This window comes from Pteropus medius, unplaced genomic scaffold (genome assembly GCF_902729225.1).
Source record: "Pteropus medius unplaced genomic scaffold, Ma_sr-lr_union100, whole genome shotgun sequence".
NCBI classification, from domain to species: domain Eukaryota; kingdom Metazoa; phylum Chordata; class Mammalia; order Chiroptera; family Pteropodidae; genus Pteropus; species Pteropus medius.
The window spans coordinates 18,584,256-18,602,493 of record NW_024355205.1 but is presented as its reverse complement, the minus strand read 5'-3'; the positions used below and the strand labels follow the sequence as shown (position 1 = coordinate 18,602,493).

At 38.4% G+C, this 18,238-nt stretch overlaps 1 protein-coding gene across 3 annotated transcripts; it reads left to right on the top strand.

The window, feature by feature from the left end:
• The first annotated feature begins 11,062 nt into the window (after positions 1-11,062).
• P2RY1 (purinergic receptor P2Y1) lies at positions 11,063-17,243 on the top strand. Of its 3 annotated transcripts, none has more exons than XR_005651695.1 (2): positions 11,063-13,403; positions 14,901-17,243. XR_005651695.1 is itself a non-coding variant. In XM_039857676.1 (2 exons), the coding sequence occupies exon 1, from the start codon at positions 11,583-11,585 to the stop codon at positions 12,702-12,704; it is 1,122 nt and encodes a 373-aa protein (XP_039713610.1). In that variant the 5' UTR covers positions 11,063-11,582; the 3' UTR covers positions 12,705-12,739; positions 14,901-17,243. The 3 variants fall into 3 exon arrangements, 1 of the variants encoding a protein (XP_039713610.1); XR_005651694.1 differs by having other exon boundaries at positions 11,063-14,377; XM_039857676.1 differs by having other exon boundaries at positions 11,063-12,739.
• The last annotated feature ends 995 nt before the right edge of the window (positions 17,244-18,238 follow it).

The following is an 18,238-nucleotide window of genomic DNA, read 5'->3' as shown; positions in this document are numbered from 1 at the left end:
ATATTTTTGCCGCATACAGGTTATTATCAACTTTCTTGTTGTGTTTCAGAAAGAGTAACCTGTAATAAAATTATAATCCATATTCCATGTTATTAAGTATTAATGAAGTAAATGGTAGTTAGCAAATACTTTTATGATAGATGCTATATAAGGACTACATAATTGAGTACAGAATCTCAAATACCTAAAAAGTTATGTGGCAAAGCATAAGGTTATAAAACAACGCTTCTTTAACTCTGTGTAGCATTCTCTCCCCAAATAGCTCAAAGTGTAATTCTATTATCTAATTCTCAAAATATCCCAAATTACAGACAAAGAAACTGTGCACAAGAAGGCAAAGTTCCCATTGTCAGACAGTAGGAGAGCTAAGACTAGACCCCAGAATTGATTCTATTGTTTACAACCTAAGTGATGTTTGCGTGTCAAGGGTTTTGAGTTCTAGGTAATATTCATTTTTATCACTCCTGCAAAGTCATCCAAATTCACATTGAAAATACATCCTCTTGTTAGTTGTCTCTATTAAACATTTTCACAGAGAAGAGACATAAGAGATATTGGAAGTTCAAATTGCTGACTTTGGAGAAGCAAAGTGCAAGGATTATTGAGAAAGAATGAAGAATTATTAGATGATTATTGGCATATCTGCACTGAGGATAAAAGGGAAACTAATAATTTTCTCAAGACTTACAGTGACTATAAAACCCCAATGCCTTTACTACTGTAAAATATAAAAATACGTAGTACCGAGATTCCCTGATTGAGAAAGAGCAAACCTCACGCTAAGAGCCCTGAGTCTTTACACTAGTCATTCCATTTTAGGTGCCTTTGTGCCCCAAGGGAAACAGACCAGAGAAAACGAATTTGTAAGTCTCCTCTAGTCTTCTTAATTGGACGCAATTACAGAGAAGCTATGGAATAACTCTCATATCTTCAATACCTTGAGCCTAATGGATCTCATATACTCATATCCCAGAAATTAGCAAATGAAATTGCATTTGCGTTCTGATGTGTATTTTCTATATGTAATATTTTATCTTTATATAGCCACTGTTATAGATAGTATTTAAAAGTACTACTTATGTATGTATTTATTACTCTTCCCCAACCAACAATTTGCATGGATTTGAAAATCAATTTTTTACATTTTCTTTCCCCTTTCAACTTTTCCTCCTCTTTTCTATGATTTGGTTTACCCATATTTTCTATAATGTGGTTTTTCCCACTTGGCACATCCTCCTGTCTCCTTCACTCATTTATAGACTTCTGCATTTCTGCTCTCCCAGAAGGACTTTATCCCCATTATTAGAACTTTTGGACCCTTTCATTTTCTTCTAATAACACCCAATGAATTTTTATTTAAACATCCATCTTGTCCATATCTTCCAGCTCCTTTTCTGTGACTTCTACAGTTAATAATCTCAACCATCTGGCTCCCAAGTCTTTTCCTATAATGCATTCCCTTAATAGGAGGTACTTTATCCTTACATGCTTCCTTTGGAGAACTGCCATGTCTTCCTATATTGGTTTTAATCAAGAGTTTTGGAGTTTTTACAAAATGTTCTGTGTGGTAGCTCTGCTTTGCCCTAGTTTTATTTCCTGAGCTTCTTGATGAGTTTTTTCATACCCTCATCATCAGATTTAGTAGCTTCTAGTTTGATTTACTTAGACATTTCCTTCTATTTAACTTGCTTTATTTTCCTTTTCAAAATTTAGGTACTTTCTTTTTTCTCAGTGCCTTTATTCTCCCTTATCTTCTCTGTTCTTCATATCTTATTTATTTCTAGAAAATCCTGCCTCTTCAATAGAGAACTACCTTTTTATTATTCCTGAAGATTAAATTAGAAAAAAAAGTAGAATGTTGTGGACTTGATATTTAGTGCTTACTAAATATTTACTATTATTTTTATAACTATTTTGGTTATGGCTATGAATAACCACTACACCCCAAACCATTTGGTTTAGCTCACCCTATTTTCAAAAACAACTATAGTTTATGGTTTTTCATTATGTTCACTTTCCTGTTTCTAATTTCTAATTTATCTTTGGATCTTCCTTATATTTTTCATATAAATATTTGGCTTCTACTATTCTTTTTTTGTATAATGGCTCTTATTCCAACTTCTCGTAGTTATTAATGTATTTTTAAATATGTCTTCCTCGTGTTTTATATTGTCTTTAGCATTTCATCTTTGTCCTTTTAATCAATTCAGACTAAATATCCATTTCACTTCTGTACCTTAAATGCTAATTTTTTTATGTCTGTTTTTTTCTTTCAATTTAATTTCCATTTCATTTAGAACTACATTAAAATACCAAATATCCATGTCATCTGCCATGCTGATTCCTTTCTATCTGAAAACTTCTGAGCAAAGAATGTTGGGTTATAAAGATTTTACAATAACTTAAGGGATAAGAACTTTATCTTTGTCTGTTATTGAAAATAAAATTATAGTTTGCCTGATTCAAGGTCTTAATCTAAACTTAATACATGCACCATGATATGTCTCAATGAAATTGGGTTCCCTTTGTCCTTTTATAGTGTGTCTCTGTTTTTTATGTATCAAGCCCTCTGTTATTGTGCCAGGCATTTCTGTTTAGTGATACCAGTAAACTCTACTTTTCTTTCCTTTACCTTTCAATATATAGTATCCTGTTACGGTTAAGAAAATGGTAAGATATGTGTATATACTGACAGGAAGGCAGGATGCAACCATGTAGAACCCTAATTTAAAATATACTCATAAATATATATTCACATATATATAATTGAGGGTTAAATTCTCTTGTTGAGTAAATATTTGTAACATTGGTTGCCCAGTGTCTGAGATTTTGCATCTGTTTTTCTGTGTTTGTGTGTGCGCGTGTGTGTGCATGTGTGTGCGCACACACACACAGTATCAGTCTTCTTCCCATTACAAATCCTGTTCTTGGATAATTAGTTGCATGATTAATAATCATTTTTATTAGAAATGAAATACATTTTTATAATGATTGGCGAGCCTCTTTATTTAATTATACTTGACATTCTAACAATCTCCCATAAGCCGACAATATTATGGGACGGAATCAGTTCAGAAAGACTACAGAAGGAATTCAGCTGAGGCCACTGAACTAGAAAAATCTTCTCTGAAAATGTCATCATGTCTTTCACTTCTTGGATGTTGAAGTCTGATAATAATTAAATTCTTTCTTCAATGCTGTCACCATGGCACTAAGTCACATGTTTTCTAATCACATTTTAGATTATCCACATGATAATCAATAATCCTTCTCCAACTTTCCTTACTGAAGAATCACAAGTCCCCCTTCCTTCATCTTCACTCTTGCTTCTTTTTGTAACACACACACACACACACACACACACACACACACACACACACACACACACGTTCATGTGTATGCATATATATATGCTTTTCATTTCAGAGTGTTATATAATCAATCTTCTGAGGCCTAAAATTATCATTATTACATTGTAACTTTAAGTTCTGCTCTATCCAGACCTGTAGCGTTTATCAATCTTTAATGGTCAACTTTTCTTTTACCATTGACTATTAATCTATTTTTTATATTTTTGCCTCTCCACTTTGCCTGAAGAATTAGACCTCATTCCCTTATATAGCTCCTTATATATCATCATGTGCCATTACTCCTCGTATTCTAAGTTCCTGATATAAGCTTTTTACACTTACTGTATTTAATGTTATATATTTACATTTTTGGAAGGTTATATTCCTTTTCTTCAGTCTTTCTACCCATGATAAAAAAAGAAATGGGGTCCCTTCTCTTTCTCATGCAGTACCTCCAAGAACTTGTAACCAAGATGATCTTTTCTAAAGTAAGGAGAATTTGTTTCCTTTCAGACCTAGTGCTTGTTCATCTTCCCATACATCCTCCTTTCCTTCTGCCTTTTCTTCTCAGGTCAGAGTTGCAAGTGCTTTATTTCCCTTGAAATGCCTGTCCCATGCCCATTCCTTCTCTCAGAGCCCTGCATCTTTTTCCTGCATTTTTTCTGAGCAGATATTCCCAGGTTAGTTCTTTCATGTCCCCTTTTGTTAACTATAGCATAATATATAACATTATATTATAATATATAACAAGCTTTTGGTGAATACTATAATCTTACTCTCCAGCACAACTACAAATCTCCTGCCCTGCCTTCCTTCCTTCCTTCCTTCCTTCCTTCCTTCCTTCCTTCCTTCCTTCCTTCCTTCCTCTCTCTCTCTCTCCTTTTCTTTTTCTAAAAATAACTATGCACATCGACCTTATCTTCCATTCCTGGACCACTTTTCCACACTTACTGAACACTAATTTCATGACTTTGTAAAGTCTATCTTTGGCACATCTCTGAGTGTCCTCTTGCTGGCGATAACTTTGTCTCTAAATGAAACGTATTACGTTGCTCGTTCAGCTCTGTTTCCCCTCATCACAGCTGTCCTTCACACATACACTTTCTAATCCTAACCCTTACCAGTCTGCCACTTTCATTTTAGCATCTGCCACTTTGGAGATGCTAATCTCTCATGGTATCTTGCTAAAGTAAACTATAATGTATCCTCTAGTCAAAATTTCATGCTTGAGAAGAACATGCAGAGCTTTTAGCCATGACTGGTTAATGCAATCACCACAAAGTTTTTCCAGCCTTGCTTCCCACTTTCTCCTCAAGCACTTAAAATCTAAACCAAATTCAATTCCTCTGCTGCTCTGAAGCTCATGTCAAACTTCTCATTTCCAGGGACTCAAATTACTGTAAATATGTCCCTCAGGCTCCTCCCAACAGAATTAATAATTAGGGTCCCAGTGGCAATTACCATTCCTCAGGGCTGATTTCCAGAATGGAAGCAAGACTTCATAATTTATCTTTGCTTGAAGGAAGACTTCCATTTTCCTATCGGGAATGCAAAGACGTTTTATCCCTTTCTTTCCTACTTTCTCTCTTCACAATAGATGAGACAACAGTATTGTTCTGCTCTCTGAGTTCTTAGTTCATTCATTCTGCTCAGCTCTTCCATTTGCTCTGTAGATCTCCACTTGGGTGCTCTTAATGGTAGTTAACTCTCACCAACTTCTCTGCCACAGCAGTAAACTCCCAGGGCCTGCTCCCACCAACCCTGGAGAACTGTTTCTCCAGCAGGCTTTGAATGGCTACAAGCATAATCCTCTAGCCTTGAGACTTTGGAGTTTGCTTGTCACAATTGCATTTCCTGAAACCCTTCTCTTCCTCCCCTCCCCTCCCTATCCACCAATCACATCCATAGTCATATTGCCTTTTACATCAGAGATGATAACAATTTCATTGGTTGATCACATCTTCCCTGTACCCATATCCCCTAAGAGATATAGCCCATCCTTCTCTTCTCTTTTCTTGGAGGTTGTCACTTGGCCCTGGAGGAAGGCTCCAATTGTGTGGCCCACCCCTTTCTCTTCCAGGCCAAGGTGAACTGGACAATGTAAGTCTGGATTCTTTCCCCAAGAACTTATCATTGGAAATAATGCTAGGCTTTGAGTGGCTGTGTTGGGCCATGCCGACATAGAAAGAGAGAAAATTTATCAGCAGAGAGAGGGAAAGGAAAAGGAGGAAGGAAAAAGGGAGGTAAAGGAGCAAAGGAAAGAAAACCAAACTATTTATTTAACTATTGTGACAAGCAATAGTTAAATAGAGAAAGGCAGAGAACAGAGACTCCATGTCTTTGGAAAAGTAGAAAGAATAGGCAAAAATCCCTGATTTTCAAGTTCCTATGTTCACTTCCTTGTGAAGCTCATACTTCTGTACCCTTCCAAATAAAGTTACAAGCTGATTTTGATGGATTTGATTTCTTATATGCAAATGCCCTCTTATGAAGATAAAAACAATGAGAGCATTACAAATTATAATGATAATAATGACTATAATAATAATAGCTACCATTTATTGTGTGCTGTGTACGAGGCACAGTGTTTAGCACTTTATACAATCACATTCTCACAGCTATCTTGTGATATAAGAGTCATTTAATAAGAGCATTAACACAGGTGGGTTCGGCAATATGTCTAGTTACACAGCTGTTAAGTGGACCTAACTGACCTTTGAACCCAATACTGTCTTCTCCAAAACTGTGTGCTATAAGCTAATACATAAAAAGCATTCCAAATAGCACATGGCACATGTATGCCATAGTTCAAAATTACTAAATCTTTAAGGTGTTTTAGTTGTTGGATAGGAGCAGCTGCATAGGTTTTAAATTGACAGGCAATATCAGATAGGATTCTATAATACCTTGCTACTCTGAGTATAGTAGTTGGATGAGGAGCTTAGAAATGAAAGTGAACTGGTTAAAAATACAAGTCTTAGGCTTCATCCCATACCTACAACTTCCTTTTAGTAAGATTCCTCCAAGCGATCTGTAGGCATATTTAATTTTGAGAAACTGCTAAGAGACTCAAAGTAGATGTTGCCGGTGAGCTAAGAAAGTATTTTATTTATCTAGTTATCATAACTATGATGCAGTCTCTAAGACAAATATTTAGCTGTAGTATCAGATGTCTAGAACTAAAGCTGAAAGATAAAAATCAGATGGGACTATTTCGCCTTAGTATATGTTCACTCATTGGGTGCTCTCTTTGGTCACCCAGATTTCTATCTTTCCAGAAGAGTGTCCAACGTTTGGCTTGTTGTAGAAAGACTCTCTGGGATTAGCCCATCCTGACAGCCTTTCTACAAGAATCTAAACTAAAAAGAGTATAAAAATGGATACAATGATCATCTATTTAAAGTTGGTTCACATTTTTGAGTGCAACTGGTGAGTACTTGTTATCAACTTTTCGGAGAGCCAAAGTCTGAAATATGAGTGACAACAATTGCTATTAGCTTTAATATTGAAGACTGTGAAACACTCAGGTCATAATTGAGATCAGTGCTCTCAGAGTGAGCTAGTGGAAGATGTGACTTAATGTAAGAAAAAAAAGGTATCTATTTTCACATGTGATTTTCACTTGCCTAAGTTAAACGATTGAAAAGTAAAGGTCTCCACCTGTTTCTGTGCAGGGACCTGGCTTTGTCCTTTTCCCCGTCCTGCACTTTCTTCTTCTTATCTCCCCTTTACCCTCCTCTCCCCTCTCTTTCTCAGGGCCTCTTTGGTGTCTTGCTCTCCTCTCATTCCAACCTTGGAGCAACCCCGCTGTCTCCTCTTCTGTGTCCTATACCCCTGCTGTGATTCCTAATGAAATAAATTTCAGGAAGTCTACTGATTGGATCCATGACAAGTGCATAATTTATAGGAGCAGCTGGTCCCCTTCGCAGCACTGGACAATCCTTTCATTCTTTCTCAGTATATTCCTTTTCCACTTCCGCTCCACCTCAGCCCCCTCGCCTTTTCCGACTTCATTAGAGGACATCGGCTATGAATTCTTAGCCTCTCTTTTCTCTTATTCCTTTCTCCCTATTTTCATCTTGGGGAATACAAAAGTCTCCCCACTTTCCTAATGTTTATCTCAGAAGTTATCACATCTTAGTCATTATACTTAGAAGGAGATCTCAAAGGATCCTCTTATCTCCTAAATCAGGGTCTCATTGTCAAGTACAAAATCATGAGTTGTCCTGCCCACTGATACTCTCTTCTTTCACACTGCCACCCCAATTAGAATTAGTATTTGTAGTATTGTCTTTATTTAATCAAATCTCATTTTCTTAGTCTCAGCTCTAGAATTGAGAGATTTTATATTTTATGTTTATCGGGTTTTTTCTTTTTATGCCTGTGGTCCTCGATTAGAATTTTTTCAATGACCTTTCCATCCTCCATGATTATTAGATTTTCTGTGACTTTAAGGAAAGAGAAAGAAGTGATTTCCTAAAGTTGGTTATGAGAATCTTTGCAAACACAAGAAGGGCAGCTTCTTTTGTTTGCATCTGAGGCTAAACACATCTGATTTCCCCATAATTGTGAGTCCTTCTCAGATCCTCTATAAATTGTTGGCTATTTTTTGTATTCGTTTCAGATATACAATAAGTTGGTTAGACATTCTGGTAACTGTCGGGGATGCTGAGAGAAAGGGGTGAAGGGTGAAGGAGGGACAAATTAATAGTTGAAGGGTGATCACAGGGATGGCGAGGGCAGCGTAGGGAATGCCGTCAGCAGTAAGGCAATGGCTGTATGTCAAGCCAGATGGAAGACAGAGAAATCAGAGGGATCGTTTCATAAACTGCATAATCGTTGGCTGTTTTTAAAAGCATGAGTAGAAAAGTAGAACATTTGAGAAGCTTCTGAAATATTCTATCAGTACCTTTAAGATGTGGCTCAAAATTTTCTCTTTATAGAAGGCTTCTGGGAATGATCCTTTCTATGCTCAATCTGTAGTGGTCACTAAAAGTTAATTTTCCTATTAATGCCTGTACTTATGTGTATTTCATCATAGAATAGTGGTTACATGTGTGGGCTTTCGGGATAGATGACTTAAGTTTAAATCCCAGTTTTTACTGTGTGACTGTGGATGAGTTACTCAACCTCTCTGTGCCTTAGTTTCACCATTTATAAAATAGGAATGCAATTGTCAACTATCATAAAATATTTTTAAGGATTATAGATGCTATCCTTGTTAGACTTGCACAGTGCTGAGTAAATAGGAAAGGCTTATTATTATTGCTATTGTTACATGTTATTATTATGATTAGCTAGTATGTTCTTTGCATTTCCAACTAAATTGTAAAACTTGAAGTTAGGAATTTACATAATTAAACAAATACTAAACAAATTAATACAAAATGTTTGGAGTGAATCACTTAAATTAATGGAACATATTCTTTTCATACCTTTAAGGCATTTATGATTGGTATTCGAATACCAAAAAATACTGACATGTTATTGGGTCTCAGATGGATTTTATTTTTTTCTTTCATTAAATCTAGTTTGATGTTTTACAAATAGAAAGTTATCAACAAATGATAACTGAATTCATGTAAATTATATCCAGAAGGCATAATTTTGATTTAAAATATAACAAACATATTATAAATATGTAGTTAAATATCCTGAATGTAAACACAGTGTTTACAAAATTTACATTTTTAACATCATTAAAAAGAAGTCTATGGTGCTCTTAGGACAACTGTCTCCTTGAAATTCTTAGTAAAGTGTCAAGTTTTCTGAAAGTACTTAATGGTATTTGGACTAAGTGTACATTTCAAAACTCTCACATTATGAGTTAATGCATTTGCAGAGAACTTCAGAGTGAGGATCCATATTGCTTATGTTGCAAATGAAAAATGCAAAGGAGTGAGGAGTTAGGACCTATTGAATACCAATGGAACTCTTAATGGTTTTCATTACTTCCTTTTCTCTCTTAATAGAATATCATTTCAATTAGTACCATCTCAATCAAAACTACGAAAATGCTTCATATTAAGTCTCAGAATTGTGGAATCACTTCTTTTGGGGACTGGAATGAAAATTAAAAGATATTCGAATCCAACTCTCTCATTTTATAGATGAGAACACTGAGGCCAGTAGCACTTATTTCTGTTAAGACAGTTTTAAAAACAACAGCGTTCATGCCCTTTACCTGTTACTCACTCTAGTTTTATTATTTATTTTCATGCTGTTCAATTGACCACATTTCAAAATACTAGTGTGCTCACGATGCCATGTTTAGATAGGGTCCTTCTATGTGTGTTTCTCTAAAGGATCCTCTAGGTCTTGTGTGGAATTTTCCTTTGTAGTGTCAAAGCCATGAGCTCCTGGTATTCCTTTGATTATTTTTTAAGAGAAAACTGTCATGTAAGATCCAAGACCAGAAAAAAAAAAATATTTATGGTATATATTCTACAGATATTTTCTTTTGGGATTTTTTTCCCTCTAAGAGAAAGGTCTTTGTTACTATTCAATAAAATTCCCAACCTATATTCTTAAAGTACTTACTAGAGATAATTTGTGACTAATCACTTTAACCTAAAGAAATAAGATTGGTAATAAAATGCAAAACCATACCTTAATCACTTCGGAGTTGTAATTATCCTTTACATCTATCCAAATAAAGCTGCATTTAATATTCAAGTTACTTCCAAAAAATGTATTTAAAATTATTTTTTATTGCAGCCTCTGATCTTTAAATGTACCGGACAGGAGAATTTGGAGAGCTTATGTTGTTGGTAGGTGGTAGGTTTCAAGTTAAATTGTGCTGAAGCAAACGTGAAGTATCCACTAATATTTTTACAAGGCCCTTTTCGAAATTCTCACGTTGACTGTTACCAGTGACTTCGATTTATTGACATTTGGTTAATTAAGAGACACAGTATTTAAATAATTATTAGCTAAGAAAAAAATATTGATATAAAAAGGAAAAAGCAGACTAGAAGGGCACAAAGCGACTCTCCCATCTACCTCCAGCCCTCCCTCCTCTGAAAGCCTGGGCAGTCTTGGAGTAGCAGGTTCCTGCATGTGCCAGGAATCCGGTCTCCGTGCAGCGAGGCGCAGTACAACGCCAGGGCGTTCCCAGCGGGGCACTGCTGGCTGCTTGAAACCTGCAAGCACCTGGCGTGGTTCTTGAGGGCCCTGGGGACGTCTGCCTCGGACGCGTCGGCTCTAGGCTTGCGAGCAGAAGGCTCTGAGCGGTCGGAAGGGTTTCCTGTGTGTCAGCAACTTCACTTTGCCGAGATAGCTGGCGGAAGAGCGAAGGAGCGCTCGCGGGCCAATCGCTCCCCAGCAGCCAACCCTGACCCGGCGCGCCCCTCGTTCTCGTCGCCGACTCCGGGAGCAGCGACGGGGCTGAAGCGGAGCGCGCCCGGCCCTGGCGGAGGCCGGCTCCCCAGAAGACGCCTGGGGCTCGGGGCGAATGCCCTAGAGAGCGCAGGCGGGCAGCCGAGCGGGCTGGGCGGAGGCACACCCCTCGCCTCCCGCGGAGCGCGGACTCGCCCGGTGCCCAAACTCCGCCCACCCTCGCCGGGAGCCCGGCTCTCCCGCCTGCTCCTGCACTCGGGACCGTGCGGGGCCTGGAAAGGGGGCACCGAGCGGTGCTGACCGCGAACGGGACGCGATCCTGAAGCGCACGGGTCTGCGGCCACGCGCTCCGATGGCTCCCGGAGGCTGAGCTCAGGGGGCGCGGAGGAAGTGGCGCGGGCCCCGGAGCCGAGCGCTCGCTGGCAGGGTAGGGAGAAGGAAGATGCCCAGGCGAAGTTGATTGGGGGAAAGGAGGCTGGGGAGTGCCCTCCCCGCGCCCGAGCGCACAGCGTAGTGAGTTTGGCTGGACCTCGCTGAGCTCCAGGCGCAGACCCGCGGACCCTCGAGAAAGCTCAGCCGGAAAGTTGTCGGCCGCGGGGCCCCGCACGCCCTGTTGTGTAACCTCGGCGCTGCCAGCAGGACGGGGAAGTTGCTGGCCCGCTCGCCAACCCGCTTCGGCCCCGGCCCCGGCCCCGGGCGGATTTCATGGCCCGCGGCGAACGCGGGGCGGGAGCCGGCGTGGGCGACCCCCCGCGCGACCCCTCCCGCGGGGATCCTCGGCGCCCGCTCCCTTCCGCGCGCCCGCTTCTCCGATGCGCGCTGCGCCCCTTGCCGCCGCCGCCCTCTCGCCGCCGCTTGCCCCTCGGAGCCGCCGCCTGAGTCCGGGAGGAGAAAATGACCGAGGTACTGTGGTCGGCTGTCCCCAACGGGACCGAAGCTGCCCTTCTGGCCGTCTCGGGCTCGCCCTGGGGAAACAGCACAGTCGCCTCCACCGCCGCCGTCGCCGCCTCGTTCAAATGCTCGCTGACCAAGACGGGCTTCCAGTTCTACTACCTGCCGGCCGTCTACATCTTCGTGTTCATCATCGGCTTCCTGGGCAACAGCGTGGCCATCTGGATGTTCGTCTTCCACATGAAGCCGTGGAGCGGCATCTCCGTGTACATGTTCAACTTGGCGGTGGCCGACTTCTTGTATGTGCTGACTCTGCCCGCGCTCATCTTCTACTACTTTAATAAGACAGACTGGATCTTCGGGGATGTCATGTGCAAGCTACAGAGGTTCATCTTCCATGTGAACCTCTACGGCAGCATCTTGTTCCTCACCTGCATCAGCGCGCACCGCTACAGTGGCGTGGTGTACCCGCTCAAGTCCCTGGGCCGGCTCAAGAAGAAGAACGCCATCTACATCAGCGTGCTGGTGTGGCTCATCGTGGTGGTGGGGATCTCCCCCATCCTTTTCTACTCGGGCACCGGGGTCCGGAAAAACAAAACCACCACCTGCTATGACACCACCTCAGACGAGTACCTGCGAAGTTATTTCATCTACAGCATGTGCACGACCGTGGCCATGTTCTGTGTCCCCTTGGTGCTGATTCTGGGCTGTTACGGATTAATTGTGAGAGCTTTGATTTACAAAGATCTGGACAACTCACCTCTGAGGAGGAAATCAATTTACCTGGTGATTATCGTACTGACTGTTTTTGCTGTGTCTTACATCCCTTTCCATGTAATGAAAACGATGAATTTGAGGGCCCGGCTGGATTTTCAGACCCCAGAAATGTGTGCTTTTAATGACAGGGTTTATGCCACTTATCAGGTGACAAGAGGTCTAGCAAGTCTCAACAGCTGTGTGGACCCCATTCTCTATTTCTTGGCAGGAGATACTTTCAGAAGGAGGCTCTCCCGAGCGACCAGGAAAGCTTCCAGAAGAAGTGAGGCAAATTTGCAATCTAGGAGTGAAGACATGACCCTCAATATTTTATCCGAGTTCAAGCAGAATGGAGATACAAGCTTGTGAAGACTCAATCCCCAAACACCCACTTTTGTAACATGGTAGGATGCTTAATAGAACCAAGTGTTCTCCCCGCCCCCTTTAAGTTTCTAAAAGTTTAGAGGAAAATCAAACCAATAAATTAATGAGTTTAAAAAAAAAAAAATGAAAATGCCCACACCCACACTTGGCTTGTTTGGGTTTGCTTTCAAGGCCTTCCTTCCTTCTAACCAGAAATATGTATAATAAAATAATACTGTCCCAATTAAACATTTACTTTCTCTTCTGCCTTTAAATTTTACAAGCTTTTCTGTTTAAGTGCACTTGAGTACTGGAACTATTTTGATATTAATCATTTCTCCAAGAAAACTGACCACCTGAATCCTGAGTTTGTGATTCATCTCGTCTTTAATGTTTTTAATAATCCATGGTAAAAACAAATTGAAACTCTATATTCTATTCTCAAACTTAGCACAGGTTATAGCAAAATAATAAACTCAATTTATTCACTCTCAGATGAACAGAGATCTCAGCTGGGTGTCATTTTTGGTCCTATATGCATAGGTGGTAACTGACTGAGTTTCTTGGAGACTTGAATAGGAAAGTAAAGACAATGAATTTAAAAAACCTAAAAGTGATTATTTTCCAGTTATTTCCTGAAAACTGCTCACTATATGTTGGGTCCTAAATGTTTGATGATGAAAGCCTACATATATTATCTTACAGGTAAAACTCATTCAAAATAATCAAAGTGTACTTTCCTTGTAAACACCATGAACTCTGTTAGACTTCCTGTGAGAGAGCATTTTACTTGCATCACTGCTGTGCAGTGCCTTAGGAGTTTGTGTTCCAGTGCAAATGCTCACTCACATCTGTAAAAACAATTTGAAAAATCACAGATAAACTGCAGACCAAAGTTGAATAACTGTCAGCAAGTTGAGGGCTGTTGGGCAGGAAGGTAGTATTATCAGAGAGAGAGTGTTTGCCAGTCATTCACAGTGCAGAGCCTACGATCACATTCTCAAATGTATGAGGCAACTCTGAGTGAGGAGAAGACATTTTTAGAATAAGGACTGTAGTTTAAATTAAAACCATGGTGTAAAGGTTCTTTTTTGCTGCTTTGAAATGTTAGAAAACATGAAATGCAATGTGAAAAGGAGGCAGAATTTGTGTAGGTTGTGGTGATAGAATGAGAAGCTATAATCCTTTATTAGATCTTTTATCCTCATAGTTAAAGGGGGGGAAAAAACTGGAAACATATGAGAAAGGGAAATAAAGAGAATTAATTTTAAGTACCTAAGGGACCATGGCAGTGAAAAGTTACAGAAACTACTAATAGTTGAAGAAAAGACCACTTGGTCAGTGTTTTATTTTATATTTTTTCTCTGCCAGGCAGTAATGAGAAATCTATAAAATACTTTGATGATTTTATAACAGTTTTTCACTGAATGTTGAATTGCTGTATTTATAGCCTTTAAAACCTTAAAATTCTATATGATGTAGAATAATGAGGTGAGGTAACACAATTTATAACTCCAAGCAAATAAATCTCGTGTTAAAGGAATGTTTAATTATGAAAAATAGCCCCAATAAAACCAACAGAGTCTGCACCTGATAGAGTAACTTGTTTGAAAGCATTTTGTAAGTAAAACAGTTTGAGGCTGTGTCTTAAGGCAAGAACCTGGGGGACACAGTGACAGGTAAGTCAGGGCTTGATTTCAGTTGCTGCAATGCTTGGATGGGTAGGTTGCGGATTTATGAGACCTTCAGCTCTTCTTAAAGTTTCTTCAGTTTATCCAGTCTCAGGTCACTAAGACCAATGAAGAAAACTGTGTTTAGCTTCTTAAAAAGTGATTCTTTTTTTTACATGTTCAGTGTTAATGCACAGAATTATAGAAAACAACAACAACAACAACAACAACAACAAACTTTTAGATGTCCCACCTACACATCCTCATTTGGAGGAAAGAGAAGGTTAACTGGCTTCTCAATTGGTTGGTGTCTTACAGCTTTTCTGTTGTGGAATCCTCAAAGAAAAATGTCTGAAATATGTTATTAGTGTATTGTCCCTGTCAAACATCATGTTCAGCGAGACAAGATTGATATCACTAAATCTGACCAAAATAGAAATTTCAAAACCTGTACCATCCTTAAACTCAAAGGCTAATGGTACACATTTTAGTAGTATTTCCTCATCATTTACTTTAGTTTTCTTCCTTGTAGGTTTCAGGATACCCAGCTTGATTTCCAGTATCTGTTAAGTACATTGTTTCAACTTCCAGAGAACTTTCTTGTGGAGTGTGGATCCAGGAGGCGGACAGTGGCTAGAAAGCCTTTTTACTTCTTGGCATGTTTTTTTTTTTTTTCCAGAGTGTTTCTTCTTTAGCATCACATAGACGACAGTGACATGTGAATGCATGTCAATTAGTAAGAAGAATGATCTCACCAACTCCTTCCAGGCAAATAGAGGGCTCTGAGAAGAGTCTGTACTAATGGTGAAGCAGTAATCTGTTGGCTCAAAATCATTATGAAACATGACAATATGAATAAGTATTTTAATGGTAAAGGCAGAAATCTGTTGGTATTTTGATGAAAGAACTGCTAAAATTATAGAACTTATCGGTTAACTAAATTTCACAATACAAAACTATTTGAATGCCAAGTTCAAGGTATTGTATGGCACACAAATTACATCTTTGACTCTGTGAACATTACTGTGTTTGTATTGAAGTAATAAGACAAGAGAGATAGCATGAGTGTAGGATTTAGTTAAAACCATGGCATTGCCACTTGGCTAGCTATGGAACCCTTGATCCTTTCAAGACCGTTATTCATGGATTAAAAAGGTTGGATGACATCTGTTGGGGCCTTAGGGGACATGGAAGCATTAAAACTACAGATAGCCAGATGTGCATGAAATCTGCTACTGTATTTTCCAGGACTCTTCAACTTCAGTCTTTGGCTAAAAAGTCTTTGGCTAAAACTTCTTACCAAATTCACCAGTTACGATGTGGACCTATGACCTGTAGGTTTTCTCAATTTACTTGTGCAGTACACTAAACTGCCTTTGGATACAAGAGATGTCAGTGCTTATAGCAGCTGGAATTGGACTAGTGACAATAAAGATGTGTAACTTTTAGAGATCTATTGAAGCTTTAACTTTGTTGGTCAAATTGTAGCTATCATAAGAGTATTTATTAATAAAGCTTACAGTTCTTCAGATGTACATATTGAAAGACTTCCTGGAAAGATCCAACATACTGATGTAAATTATATTTATTACAATGTATACTATTAATGTCATACTGGTGTATTTTACATAACATAAATGAACATAGATAAAATGAGTTATTGTATATTATGATGCTTTTCAAATATCAGTATCCTAAAATGTTTAAGTCTTCAGATTTTTTTGATCTAAAGTATGAAAATCTGTTTCATGATACAAGTGATAAATTTTCTCTAGAAATGCTTTTGCACGTTTACCTTTTTATTTAGAGTTCTTTCTATACAAACACAGTTCCTTGTCCAACTATCATAAGATCAATAGCAAATGCGAAACATCTTAGCCAGACCGGGTCTTGTGTTGTCTGCATTTTATATGATATTATAGAAAAGTTTATATTGTCCTTTCAGGGCAGTTTGAATTGTGACCCCAAATATGATCAAAGCTTCTGTTTCCAAATGCAAAAGGCTTGTCCTAAATTCAAAGTAGATCTCTTATGTTTTAGAAGTCTGGTTATCGATCTAATGTTAGAATTTAAGGAAAAACTTTAGGGATATGAGTAGAGAAAGAGGCAACTGGTATAATCAGTTACTGTGCTCAGTTCTACCTAAATTTCTGTGCTGTGTTTCTTCTTAAGGTGAAATAATATAATCTTAATTTCTTTGAGATAGAGTTTTTAAGTAACACACTACCAGCAAGTTTAACATTGCTATTAATTTTAATCTGTTTTATTTGTTCAGTTGGTAACGTTAATTCTGTATTTTATAGTGATAACTATTATATTTGGCTGCTGATTTCTGTTACAATTTTTTATTCTGTTGTACATTGTATTATACACATTATTACCAATTAATATGAAGGGGAATATATGTGACATATCAAAATTTGTGAATTTGAATTCTAGTATGTTTTAGTGCTTTTGCAAAAATGTTTATTTTTATATTGTCTGTGATTTTAATATAGATAATTGAACTAGGTTTGTTTGTGATTATAGTGCCATTGAATGAGCGGTATGGAAACAGTGTTACTTGATATTTTGAGCTTTCTCAGGTTTATATAAATCAACGGTAGCTTAACAAATTCTAGACTAATTGTACGCAATCATGTTTTTAGTAAAAGGAATGTACATTTCCTATACATTTGCATGCAGGAGTGTACAATATCGTGTGTGTGTGTGTGTGTGTGTGTGTGTGTGTGTGTGTGTCTAAGGCATGACAGGAAACTTTGCATCTGCTATTGATAATTACAGCAGAGCCTTGATTTAATCACAGTCACTAGAATTGTACCTGCCATAGATAATTAAAACTGAAAAAGTCTCAATAAAACAATGAAATGTGGTCTGATGGCTTCTATGTTATTATAGTGTTAATACTCACAAGTTTTCCCAAGTTTTGGCATGTACTATTATACCACCTGGCAAATACTGTAGGATGTATAGAATTAATACAGTGATTTCTTAAGGTGTAGCCTGGATTATAAAAAGTGAAGTGTTTGAGAAAAATCCTGATGCAAGATAATCGATAACATTATCATTATTTGATATTATTAATAGGAATGTGACAATTCTTTGAAGAAAATACAAAATGGAATCTTAATACATATTTTCATACAAGTGTTCTGTGTTTAAAATCTTACCTATAATCTTGTCTCTAATTTGTAATCCATGGATGTAACATACTAATAATCCTTTATGGTTTCTGTTTATCTATTAGCCTGAATTGCTGCTTCTCTCAAATTTATTTAAAAACATGTATCTGGTGCTGTTCAGTGAAAAAGTATGTAATGGAATGAAAGCATGCTTAAAGCGTTACCGTTTTTTTCTCAGCGTTAGAAGGTAAATGCACAATGGCCCTGCATTGGGTTTGCTGGTTGTCTGCTGAGACAGTGCCTGGGTAGAAACGTGCAAATCTCTTGTAGCCCTTAAAATATGATTCACTCAGTTTTAACTCCTTAACTAGCTGTACTATCCAGACTTCACTGCTTGGGAATCTTCACTGCTCCGTAGTGAGGATTTTGTGGGTGTGTGTATGTACGTATGTGTGTATGTTTATTTAGTGCATACATAGAAATTACACAAATAGTTATCTTTTCGATTTAAGAAGAATTTACCATAAAGCTCTGAGAAAATTTTTATTTTCAAAATCATTTTGGAACTGGAGTCAAAGAACCTTCTCTCTCCACAAGTAAATATACTGCATTTAAATTCTCTCTTTTACTTTAATGCACTGGAAAGTTTATACTCTCTTTTCAGGAGAATTTTGCCCCCAAATATGATCATAGTTTCCATTTCCAAATGCAAAGGCTTGTCTTGAATTTGAAATTGATCTCTTATGGT

What these genes read in the sequence shown, in the direction of transcription:
- P2RY1 (XM_039857676.1), top strand. Translation starts at nt 11,583, where the DNA reads ATGACCGAGGTACTGTGGTCGGCTGTCCCCAACGGGACCGAAGCTGCC.